The 12,599-nt window shown below is 38.0% G+C and overlaps 1 protein-coding gene across 4 annotated transcripts in view; it reads left to right on the forward strand.

Annotated features, from left to right (window-relative positions):
- cunh8orf34 (chromosome unknown C8orf34 homolog) overlaps nt 1-12,599 on the forward strand; it is a 101,872-nt gene that overhangs the window by 60,708 nt on the left and 28,565 nt on the right. For 2 of the 4 annotated variants that reach the window (XM_056248834.1, XM_056248836.1), the window contains exon 8: nt 7,618-7,744. In XM_056248834.1, coding sequence (XP_056104809.1) covers nt 7,618-7,744 — 127 coding nt within the window. Of the gene's footprint in view, nt 1-7,617; nt 7,754-12,599 lie in introns of all 4 variants that reach the window. The other 2 variants (XM_056248833.1, XM_056248835.1) reach the window with 1 other exon arrangement.

The following is a 12,599-nucleotide window of genomic DNA, read 5'->3' on the forward strand; positions in this document are numbered from 1 at the left end:
TAATATTAGAGATTATTAAGGCCCTTTCACACCAAGAGCGATAACTATAAAGATAACCATAATGATAACTATATTAGCGTCCACACCAACATACAAAAATTCTGGGCCCTATTTTAACAATCTAAGCGCATGGTCTAAGCGCAAGGCTCATGTGCACTTAGTCCGAATCCACTTTTGCTAGTTTAACGCGCAATAGCAACGCGCCAACAATGTGACTGAACACACCTCATTTTCAGATCCATGGGCGTGCAAATGCGTGAAAATGATAACTGTGTCAGGCTGAAACTAGCAAAAAACACTTGCGTCGCGCTTGCCGCTGCATTGCGCCAGGTGTATGATAGGGCCTGCTCTGTTTATCCTAAGTGCTTGCTGCAGGTTTGTGATCTGTCGCTTTAAATGCTAGAGCTCTTTAAAGCAGAATGGATTCTTATTGGCTGTCAATGTTTTTATCATTCATCAGTTGGAAAAAAAATAGTTTTAACAGTAATTCAACAATATCGTTTCTCTGTGTTATAGTTGTGGTGTGGACTCTGCTATTCTTTTGTATTTAGAATTATTTTTAGAACTATGTCATTATAGTTATCGTCCTTGGTGTGAACGAGCCTTTAGAGTTTATTATTTATTAGTATCAGTAAATATTGGATATTTTGTGCGTGATATATTTGTGCATGTGCTATTTTTACATTTAGATCACCTTTGCCCTCATCTAACGCTTAAAATCGTTTAATCATTTAATGACTGTTCATTGTTTTTTTTGTTTTTTTTAGTTTAGACAAAAAAGCATAGCATTTTAATAGGCCGATTATATTAGTATCAAACAATTTTTGTTGTAAGTTAAATTGATCTACTGTTCAAAAGTTTGGGCTCAGTAAGACTTTACTGAAATAAATTGATACTTTTATCCAGTAAGGATGCATGAAATTGATCAAAAGTGACAGTAAATACTTTGTAACATTGTGAAGAAATATTTATTGAGCAATAAATCAGCATATTAGAATATTTTCTGAAGAATCATGTAACACTGAAGATTGTCTAGTAATGGCTGCTAAAAACTCTCCCTTGCCATTACATAAATTATTATTATTTTTTAAATGTGGTCAAATAGAAAATACCGGTCCTTCTAAAAAAATTAGCATATTGTGATAAAGTTTATTATTTTCCATAATGTAATGATAAAAATTAAACTTTCATATATTTTAGATTCATTGCACACCAACTGAAATATTTCAGGTCTTTTATTGTTTTAATACTGATTGGCATACAGCTCATGAAAACCCCAAATTCCTGTCTCAAAAAATTTGCATATCATGAAAAGGGTCTCTAAACAAGCTATTAACCTAATCATCTGAATCAACTAATTAACTCTAAACACCTGCAAAAGATTCCTGAGGCTTTTAAAAACTCCCAGCCTGTTTCATTACTCAAAACCGCAATCATGGGTAAGACTGCCGACCTGGCTGCTGTCCAGAAGGCCATCATTGACACCCTCATGCAAGAGGGTAAGACAGAAAGAAATTTCTGAACAAATAGGCTGTTCCCAGAGTGCTGTATCAAGGCACCTCAGTGGGAAGTCTGTGGGAAGGAAAAAGTGTGGCAAAAAACGCTGCACAACGAGAAGAGGTGACCGGGCCCTGAGGAAGATTGTGGAGAAGGACCGTTTCCAGACCTTGGGGGACCTGCGGAAGCAGTGGACTGAGTCTGGAGTAGAAACATCCAGAGCCACCGTGCACAGGCGTGTGCAGGAAATGGGCTACAGGTGCCGCATTCCCCAGGTCAAGCCACTTTTGAACCAGAAACAGCGGCAGAAGCGCCTGACCTGGGCTACAGAGAAGCAGCACTGGACTGTTGCTCAGTTTTGCATGTCATTCGGAAATCAAGGTGCCAGAGTCTGGAGGAAGACTGGGGAGAAGGAAATGCCAAAATGCCTGAAGTCCAGTGTCAAGTACCCACAGTCAGTGACGGTCTGGGGTGCCATGTCAGCTGCTGGTGTTGGTGCACTGTGTTTTATCAAGGGCAGGGTCAATGCAGCTAGCTATCAGGAGATTTTGGAGCACTTCATGCTTCCATCTGCTGAAAAGCTTTATGGAGATGAAGATTTCATTTTTCAGCACGACCTGGCACCTGCTCACAGTGCCAAAACCACTGGTAAATGGTTTACTGACCATGGTATTACTGTGCTCAATTGGCCTGCCAACTCTCCTGACCTGAACCCCATAGAGAATCTGTGGGATATTGTGAAGAGAAAGTTAAGAGACGCAAGACCCAACACTCTGGATGAGCTTAAGGCCGCTATCGAAGCATCCTGGGCCTCCATAACACCTCAGCAGTGCCACAGGCTGATTGCCTCCATGCCACGCCGCATTGAAGCAGTCATTTCTGCAAAAGGATTCCCGACCAAGTATTGACTATTGAGTGCATAACTGAACATAATTATTTGAAGGTTGACTTTTTTTTTTTTGTATTAAAAACACTTATTTTATTGGTCGGATGGAATATGCTAATTTGTTTAGACAGGAATTTTGGGTTTTCATGAGCTGTATGCCAAAATCATCAGTATTAAAACAATAAAAGACCTGAAATATTTCAGTTGGTGTGCAATGAATCTAAAATATATGAAAGTTTATTTTTTATCATTACATTATGGAAAATAATGAACTTTGTCACAATATGCTAATTTTTTTAGAAGGACCTGTAGTTATTTTGCATCAATAATATTTCACAATAATACTGTATTTATAACCATTTCTCTTAGCATTGTCTGCCACTTTTCTCATCTATTGCAGTGCTTTCTGGGATTATCTTTTCTATTCGATTCCTCTTTACAATTTGTGAAAAGATGTTATCTTAGGAAGCATGAATAAGTTACTTGGTGGAACAGCCTTTATGTCAGGAGCTTCCCTATAATGCTTTAAAATGCTGCCTATTGAGGAAGCTAAGTAGGATTTTTTTTTGCAAAAGTTTTTTTTTTTTTTTTACATTTAAAGGCTTTCATGTCTTATATTGCAAGAGCACATTAAGTCAGTGATGGGTCTGCAAGGGTAATGACCACTTTTTTTCCACATTGTCCAGCTGATTAAAGGATTCAAAATACATCAGACTAAATTGAGTGTGCCATTAACAAGATTATTTTCAAAGCCTTGCCACCCTCTTTGTCTTATATTGTTGGCAGGCTCTAAATTCTCAGATAAGACTCTAACAAATCACAATGTAATTTGTGTCTTCATGTCATGTCTTATTTTTCTGCTTTGCTGGATGGGCAGTCCTGGCAGATTTATTAAGGAATGGCAGTGTACCGTTTAAGAGCCTGCAGACACCTTTGTTTCCCCCTGCGTCAGTTCTTTCCAAATGGAATAGAAGAAAAGCCCACTCTGCAGTCTCCTACTTTACTATGGCAAGAGTTCAGATCCCTGTCAGGCCGAAGAAGGACTGTTCCAAGTCTTAAAGTCCACTTCTGGCTCGGGCATTGGTGCATTTGTGAAACAAGCAGCTTTAAGCCCACATAAAAGAAGAAATTAGCCAAAGCTCTGTGGGAAAACACTTACAGAAGGACGTTCAATGGAAGCCCAATTAATTAGGATGTTTTTTTATGGGCACAGTTGGTTTCTCGCACATCAACCCCCTTATGGAAAAGCACTCGGAACTTGCATTGATTTTTCATAGTCTTTCCCATCCATTGATAGAATTTCAAAAGTGGAAAGAGTGACTGTTTTACACTCAAAAAAGATAAATGAAAAGGGTAAGAAACAGGTCAAAAGTTTGAAATAAATGAGATTTTTGATCACAAAAACACCGTAAAAAAAAATATATATATATTGTGAAATATTATTACAGTTTAAATTTGTTTTCTATTTGAATATATTTTAAAAAGTAATTTATTCCTGTTTTGGCAAAGCTGAATGTGTGGTGATGTGCACATTTATGTCACAAGCTTCAAATTAGATTGACATGCGCATTCTACACGAATATACAGAGTTTCCCTCTGTTGGCTCATACTAGCCATCCTCCTACTACTGCTTCTTTTCTTTGTTTTAAAAAGCAGACTTTATTTATCTGTTTCGGGTCCTAATTAGGAGACGACAAGCACATGAACCGTTGTAACGTGCTGCTTATATTTATACGAGTAAAAATGCCCCTTACCACACCCAAAACCAGGCTTTCTGACGCTGATCCTGATTTGGTGCTCAAGAAACATTTCTTATTATTATTATTATTATCAATGCTTAAAACTGTTTTTTCTGCTTAATATTTTTTGAATGAAAATAAAAATTATGGAATGTGTGTTAAATTGACAATAACCAGTTTTATATATTTATCATCAATAAATCCAATTTGTTCTCATACATTTTAACTAATTGAATATTCCTTGTTCCTTGTTCTTTAGCGTACTTGTTAGGGCGCCCTCCCACGCCACATACCCCGGTTCGAATCCCGCTCGGAGTGGGTCGAGTAGGACCGGTTACATTTGGTGCCGTGACCCGGATGAGAGTGAGGTTTAGGGGGAGAGTGTAATGAACCAGTGAGAGCTGTGCATGTAAACCTCACTCCTCTGGACTCAAAAGGCACGCTAGCAACTGACGCTAGCGTCCTTGTTAGCGCGTCTGCCTCCCACGCCGGAGACCCCAGGTTCGAATCTCGTTTGGAGCTGGTTGTGTAGGACTGGTTACATTTGGTGCAAGTGACCCGGATGGGAGTGAGGTTTTGGGGGGGGGGGGGGTTAGTGTAACGGACGTAGTTGTACATGTAAACCTCACTCCCCTGGACTCAAGAGCTGTGCTAGCAACTGACGCTAGAGACTGTTAGTGAGCATGCCTCCTACGCCGGAGAGCCCAGGTCGAATCCCGCTTGGAGCGGGTCGAGTAGGACCAGTTACATAAGCAATTTAAATAAATGCATACTGAAAATACACACCCAATATGAATGATTGACAAATATGCTTCTCAGTTTAACAAGAAGTTTATTGGTGTGTTCATGTTAAAAATTCATAATAGGGATAGACATTTTATATGCAATTCAAATACTTAAAAAAAAATATTTGGCCTGCACTCTTTTTGTATTTACATATCTTTCTCTCGAACGTCTCAGCCAACTCGTATCAGCATTAACATTAAACACTGCCATATTGCCATGAGTTACCCCCTCAGCGCTGAACCACACACCCTGTAGCCTAATCCGAAAAGAAAGACTTTCTCACGGTGGACAGCTGTGTTCTCATGTACAATGCTGCGTGTGTGTGTATGAGATGGCCTCTGGCTCTCTCTCTCAGCTGGACCAGACCTGTGATGATGAATGAGGCATGTAATATCACCACACTCTCTGGTATTTCACGAACAAGGCAGTGTCCACATTCCTGTGCCAAGCGGGACCGCCCTTTTGCACAAACACATGCTCTCCATGCTTACACGAAGCCTTATGGGAGGAATCTCACGTTGACACCATGGAGCGTTCGAACACAAAAAGGTGTGTTTCGGGGCTTTTAATTGCGACTGATAAGTTGTTTCCCAGCGGGCCCCTTCCCACATTAGCAGCTCAAACTAAATGACGAGGCATTTGAAAGATGTAAAGTGAGCCGAGTAAGAGTTTCGTGGATGAATAGGCCAAGTCTAATTCCTGCCATTAGCAACACTTACTTGTCTTACAAGGTGCTTTTTTTACGTGTGTCCTTCCACACGTAGTCAACTGGCTGTGCGGTTTCAGCTTAAGTGGTACATTTGGTATATAACACCTACAGCCACAGGCACAGGTGTAAGGCGCAGACCTCACGGAACGCAGCTCACTTTACCCCGTTTCTCCTCGTTCTTGCTGGATCATGATGTTTGTGACATGAGAACGAAACTCCCTGTGAGAATCATGCTTTGTCAAATTGCCATTATGAAACAGAGTGAAATCTGAGTGAAATCAGATTTGATGAGCCATGTTAAAGCAATTACACGCACAACTGACCATCTATTGAATTATATAATAAATACACTAAATTGGTACAAAACGTTAAATTGGTTACAGTGTATACACTTGTATAAAACTCTTAGAGTAACAATTACAGAAGAATAAAATAAAGCATATTTTGTTACCTTTTGGAGCTTGGAAGGGTTAAGTTTGAGGAGATGTTTTATACCATCATCACTGTCCTCATCAGAGCTCATTTCCCAGTACATTCAGCATCTGGCTCATATTCACGATCTCAAAACTATAATTTTCAACATCTTCAAAATCAATATTTTAATCGCTGACAGCTTCTTCACCAGATCCACCATCAAGTGACAGTGACACTAATATTTGATTGCGTTTAGTACTTGCTCTGCAGTAAATTGCTGAGCCATTTCAAGTTTTACTGATGATACTTCCTATTCTTTTGTTTTCTGCCTGCGGTAACATCACTTCATCATTGTGCATCAGACATTGCCACCTTGTTGAATAAAGGTGAATTGAGTAAAGGTGAATGATTTAGTTATTGTTGTGCAGAAAAACATACACTGTTACACACCTTGGGTCATTAGTGACGCTATCATTTTTTTTTTTTTAAGATGAAAGGGAAAACAGGCATTCTTTTATAATTTTATTATTCTTTTTTTGTTATATTGTTTATAATGAATTGATTGAGGAATACTAGTAAGGTTGATGTCTAACTTTTAAAAATGAATGAGTAGGAGGGTAGTGAATGACGTCCCGGGACAACCCAGCGGCCGAGTTGCGTGTTTGAGAGTGTGTTATAGCGTTACAGCTATGGTGTAAAGAGAAGCACATCTCTCAGGTCCTGCCATCTGCAATTGTTAGCTGGCTGCAGGCGATCATGCTGTGAGCATATGCTCACATATACGAGGGGGTCACCAGTGACCTCCGAGAGTATAGAGTTGCCTAACACAGTGCTGTTAGCTTTATTTATCTCTCTTCATGTATTTTCTCTCCTCTGCTTTCCTTTTCTTAGTCTGTTTGTAATGCCAGTGTAAAGGAGGCCAGTTAGTTTAAGAGCTGTGCGGGTCAACCTCACTGGCCTCAAGAGGCGCACTGGCGACTGACTGATGCTAGAGACTGCGGTCTTTGGCATCCTTGTTAGTGCGCCCGGTTAGATTTGGTGCCGTGACCCGGGTGGGAGTGCAGTTTAGGGGGGTGAGTGTAACAGAAGCAAGCTAGTTAGTGCACCTACCATGCCGGAGAAACCGGTTCAAATCCGCCTCGGAGCAGGTCAAGTAGGTCCGGTTACAACAGTAATCAGAGAGCATTCAATCAGATTTATTGAATAGAAATAGTTGTTTGTGCCTGTCACTATATGTGGAACTTGAATAAAACCCAAACAGATGTCGTTCTCATGAATCCAGCTGAGCAACCACTTAAACCAGCTTAAATTATAAGATGGTTTTAATGGTTGATCAGCTGGACTTATGAAAAGAAGTATAAAAAAATATATTATTAAATAATAATAAACAAATTTTAAATAATATAAACGTATTCATTTTATTATTAAAAACAATAGGTTCGTTTCAAAATGTTTTTTTTTTTTTTACACAGACATCATCAGGATCTTTCAGACTCCAAACAAAATCAATAGCCAGTCTAGTTAAAATCATCCTTTATTTTCTCTCTCTCTCTCTCTCTCTCTCTCTCTCTCTCTCTCTCTCTCAGAGGATCTGGATGACCTGCGAATGGAGGGGGTCACTGGCCTGTTGCCGTCTGGCAGTAAGTTCAGCCAGGGCCGCAGCTCCTACTGTTCAGAACCCCAGGCCAAAGTCACTCTCAACATCTGCTCAAGGTGTGCAAGGTAAATATTTACACAGCTCAGTATTTACCAACAGCTCTACTCTACTCAATGACTTCACCAGACCACTAGAGCGTGTGGGTTGCCAATTCTGCAAACCTCCATTTAACATGTCAAGCGGTACACACAATGTGAACAATGTCATCATCAGGTCCACACTAGAATGCACTGCCATATATCTCAGTCAAGTCACGAGTCACGTATCCTGACCTCTGTTTGCTGAGAGGCCGCAACCAAACCCCTTTCAGCCGGAGATGAGGGCCACACGCAGCATTCCAACAATCTAGAGTTAAAGCTCTGAGAGCTAAAGGTGAATGACTACATGCTGCGGTAATGCACAACATTCATCTTACTGAGGTGACTATGAGATGTGCAGTTATCTTAAGACTCCACATCTGGGTGTTTCTTCAGCAATGCCCTTTGGATTTTTAGAAAATGGACGCTCTTAAAACACACTTTTCATACTCTCACTAGTTTAATTAATTTGGCTATGAAAAATGGCTATCTGTGACAGAAGATTTTTTTATTTATTTTTTTAAGTCAGGAACATTTCCAACACAGTGTGTTTTGTAAAACATTTCAAATTAGCATTTTGTTCCAGAAATGGGGATTGTGGTAATGACATTCTTGTCTTTGGACTCCTTTGTCTAGCTAAAGCTATCACAGCTACAATTTTATGTATCCTAAATAAACACAATTAAATAATATGTTCACACTTTTTGCATTATCTGACACCTTGACGGGAAAGGACGCAATGTGAAAAAAATGTGTTAAAAAATCTCACTGACCCCAAACCTTTGAACAATAGTGTATATAAATCATTTTCACTCAATAAAAATATGAAATGTTTTGTTTATTTCTCTTTGTTTAGATGATAATATCTTTTAACATGTAATAACGGTTTTAAAAGGCAAAAGGCATTTAAAAAAGTAGCAGAAATAATGGAAAACCCTTAAAACGGTTCCGTGTTTTTTGTCTGTTAAATAAAGGTGCACTGTGTAATTTTTAGCAGCATCTAGTGGTAGTAGAAGTTACGGTGGCCGACAGGAAAAGATGTCGTCGTCTGAGACAGCAGAGAGTAGCCAGTTAAGCAATGAGGTTTCTTTACAAAGATAAATTAAGAAATTATGTTTACTTATTCAGTAAAACGATATGTTATTGTGAATATTATTGTTACTAGTTCATCATTGGCAGTGTTTTATTCGCTGACTTTAGCTAGCTTCTTTGCACAAAGAATAACATAGTGACGAAACGCGTTTGTCCGTTTAGGGCTACTGTAGAAACATGTCGGCGCATTTCAATGTAAGCGGACCCGCGGTGTATGTAGATAGAAATGGCTCATTCTAAGGTAATAAAAACATAACGGTTCATTAGGTAAGGTCTTTATACACCACTGAAAACATAGTTATGTATATGATATTGCATTTCTGTCAACAGATCCTCCTAAATATTACACAATGCACCTTTAAATAAAAATTACCCCAGGACATGAAAGTGTCCAAAGTTGAAGAAACATCTGTGGATGAGAGAAAGCACGCATATCTTAAAAGCATTATAGAAATCTGATTGTATTCATAATACTCACACAGAGATAATCTTCGTTATCACTTGTTTTCTGTTTTTATTTCCTGTTTTGTAGTTTGTGGCTGGGCAAAATGATCACATTTCACACTGTTGGCTGCGATAGGGTGACTCAGTGCTCATGTCCGATGCCAGGCTCTGATAAAAAAAGAATCTGCTGGTTTAGATGGCTGCCACGCTCCTACATTGCCCCACATTTGTTTTGTTTGGCTTTGTCTTTTGTGCTTTTCATTTCTGCTCCATATCAGATTCACCACGGATACTTTAGACATTCTTCACAGTCTACGAGATGCCGAACACATCTTCTCGCTGTAGGTTTGCTGAACGCTTATCACAAGATCACTGTTTGTTTGCTGACTGTTTATCACATTGATGTGGAAGTTCATTTGTTTAAATCACAGGTTAAAAGTGCAAGATTGTGGATACGGCTTTTACTCCACATTAGTGATATCCGATTCATGAATTAATCAATCTTTTGTCTCTGATCTTCTCAAAACCTGAACAATTCATCTGAATGATTCATTCTTAAGTCCAACCCTAAGTGTCAGTTTGTACACCTGGAATCTCTTTAGTACCGTACAGACTTGCCTAAAGACTTGCCAAACAGCAGCAGCTACTAAATATATAACGCGAGGAAACTGATGCCCATCTCTCTCTAAGTTTTTCCTTCTCCATTTCTTTGCCTGGGCATGCGGCTACTTGGAGGACGCAGGCACATTCTTCACATTTTCTTAGGCTCAGACTTACGAATCCTTTTATCTGGACATTTATCTCAAGTGGTCAATGAGTGAAGAACCTCATACTTAACAACAGTCTGGAAAGTCCGGACGTTAGACGGTCAGAAATTGTAACATTATACTTAAGCCCTTCAAGGTTATTCAGTGGATTCACTGATTTATTGGTGGTGTCTATATGGGCAATAATCTGAACGCCAGTTTTATTCTAAATGAACAAAAATATATAAAAATACACTACAGTTCAAATGTTTGAAGTTGGTATTTTTTATATATTTTTGAAAGAAGTGTCTATGGAAGATTATTTCCTCCACAGAATAAAACATTTTAAAAGATAATTGCGACTTTTTATCTCACAATTCTGACTTTATATCTCGCAACTGCGAATTTATATCAAGCAATTCTGACTTTTTTCTCAGCAATTGTGAGATGTAAACTCCTATTCTCATGCATTTATTTGATCAAAAAATATATAGTAAAAACAGTAAACAGACATTATTACAATTTGAAACAACCATTTTCTATTTTAATATATATAAATGTAATTTATTATCGTGTAGCAAAGCTAATTTTTCAGCAGCCATTACACATGATCCTTCAGAAATCATTCTTATATGTTGATTTCGTGCTCTAGAAACATTTCTTATCATTGATTTTCAATGTGAGAACGGTTGTGCTGCTTAATATTTTTGTAGAAGAGCATTCATTTATAATTTTAAAAGGAATTATTTTGTAACATTATAAATGTCTTGTTAAGTACTATACTGTAAATTAATGTATCCTAGCTGAATAAATGTATTATTTTCTTTAAAAAGAAATGTATTACTTAGCCTAAACTTTTGAACGGCAGTGTACATCTTTTAACAAAAAAAAAAAAAATCCAGTTGACAAAACATTCTGAAAATTAGGCCTAATACATTTAGAATTGACTGAACATGTATCCATCTCAGCCTAGTTTTCATTTAGGATACAATTAAATGTTAATGTTTTATTAATGCAAAGCATTGCAAGGAAACAAACAAAATCGAAAATGCAACAAATTTGATTTCCCTATTTCTTATTTTGTCTAATTATTAAGATTTTATATTCTCAAACATTTTCTCACACTATGCAATATGCCTGCAAACCTCAGTCAAAATGAAGCTTAAACTGTGAAAAACGTGTGTTCTTAGCCTTACTAAATCTTCTGCAGGGATCCACTGACCTATAGTGCACCACTGTCAGAAAGGTCATGGGATTTATTCCTTATCTGCTCGCGTCTGTCCTCTTAATGTGATGGATGAGGTGGTAGACTACAGCCACACATGCTTAGGAAAACGGCTCATCTTGAAGGAGCACAATCACTCTACAATTTCATCTGCTCCTTAAATTGGCTACAAATATGACACTTCTGCAATACTTATAGGGGTCCATGAATGAAAAAGTGCATCTGATCCAGTTCAGGACAGGATTGGGTACTATAAAAGTCCAAATGTTATAATTTCTATGTTGTGATGTTTATAAGAGTATAAGTTCTGACCCCTCTCTCCTATTATGAGGGGACTGACTCGATCAAGCACAGTTGTATGAGTCATTGAACATCATTATTTTAATTACTCATTCAAAAATAATGCTGTATGAAAATGAACTGCTCAGATGGTGGGCTAAACCAGATCTGGTTTTTCTCATCGGCTTCTCTACATATGAGAAAGAATGAAGGGGAAAAAAAGTTGAGGGAAAAAATTGTTAGACAAAAATTAAGTTACAGAAACTTCAATGGGCTGGCAGGTAAAGCAGTAAAAAGAGAAGGGGTTGTTTTCTGTTGTCATCATGCTTATTAACTGTCCTGATTGCTTACAGGAAAAGGCATGCAATAGCAATGCTGAGAAATGTGAAATGAATCAAGCCTATCATTTGGTAACTGTAGCATTTGGTGATTTATAGTTCTGAAGTGAAACCGCTCCAAAATAACAGTTTGAGAATACGGCATTGTTGAAGAATAAGGTATGACAAATAATTACCGTGCTGTATGTCTTCATTTTCCAGTCCTTTGGAAATTTGTGAGACTGAAATGTTTTAAATGGATGCTCCTTCTTAAACCACATGATATGATCCTGGCCACACAACACTGAAGTGCACTCTAAGAAAAGTCCATAAAAATAAGGCCCAATGTACTTTGGTAATATGACGGAATTTTCCATATTGACTTTTTACAAATGTTTTCCGTGTATTTTGAATAACGCATTGCGTTGTATTTTGTTTTAGTAGCTTTTATGCTTTTCTACTTTTTTTTTTTTTACAGTGTGGGTCCTTTTTTAAAGTACATTTTGTTGTACTACGTCACAGTTGAAAGTGAAACAGTCATAAAAAGATTGTAAAATATATCAGCTGTTTAATTTAAGTCTTCTAAAGAGACACAATTGCTTTTTATGATGAACATATTTAATTTAGGCTTTTATTCAAAAATAAACATTGATCAGTGATCACTCATATTTGGTAAACGGAAGCTCAACCGACAAACCTACTTGCTTGACCAATTAACACCATTCAAGTGC

This window comes from Rhinichthys klamathensis, unplaced genomic scaffold (assembly GCF_029890125.1).
Source record: "Rhinichthys klamathensis goyatoka isolate OS25496 unplaced genomic scaffold, OSU_Roscu_1.1 h1tg000059l_1, whole genome shotgun sequence".
Lineage (NCBI taxonomy): Eukaryota > Metazoa > Chordata > Actinopteri > Cypriniformes > Leuciscidae > Rhinichthys > Rhinichthys klamathensis.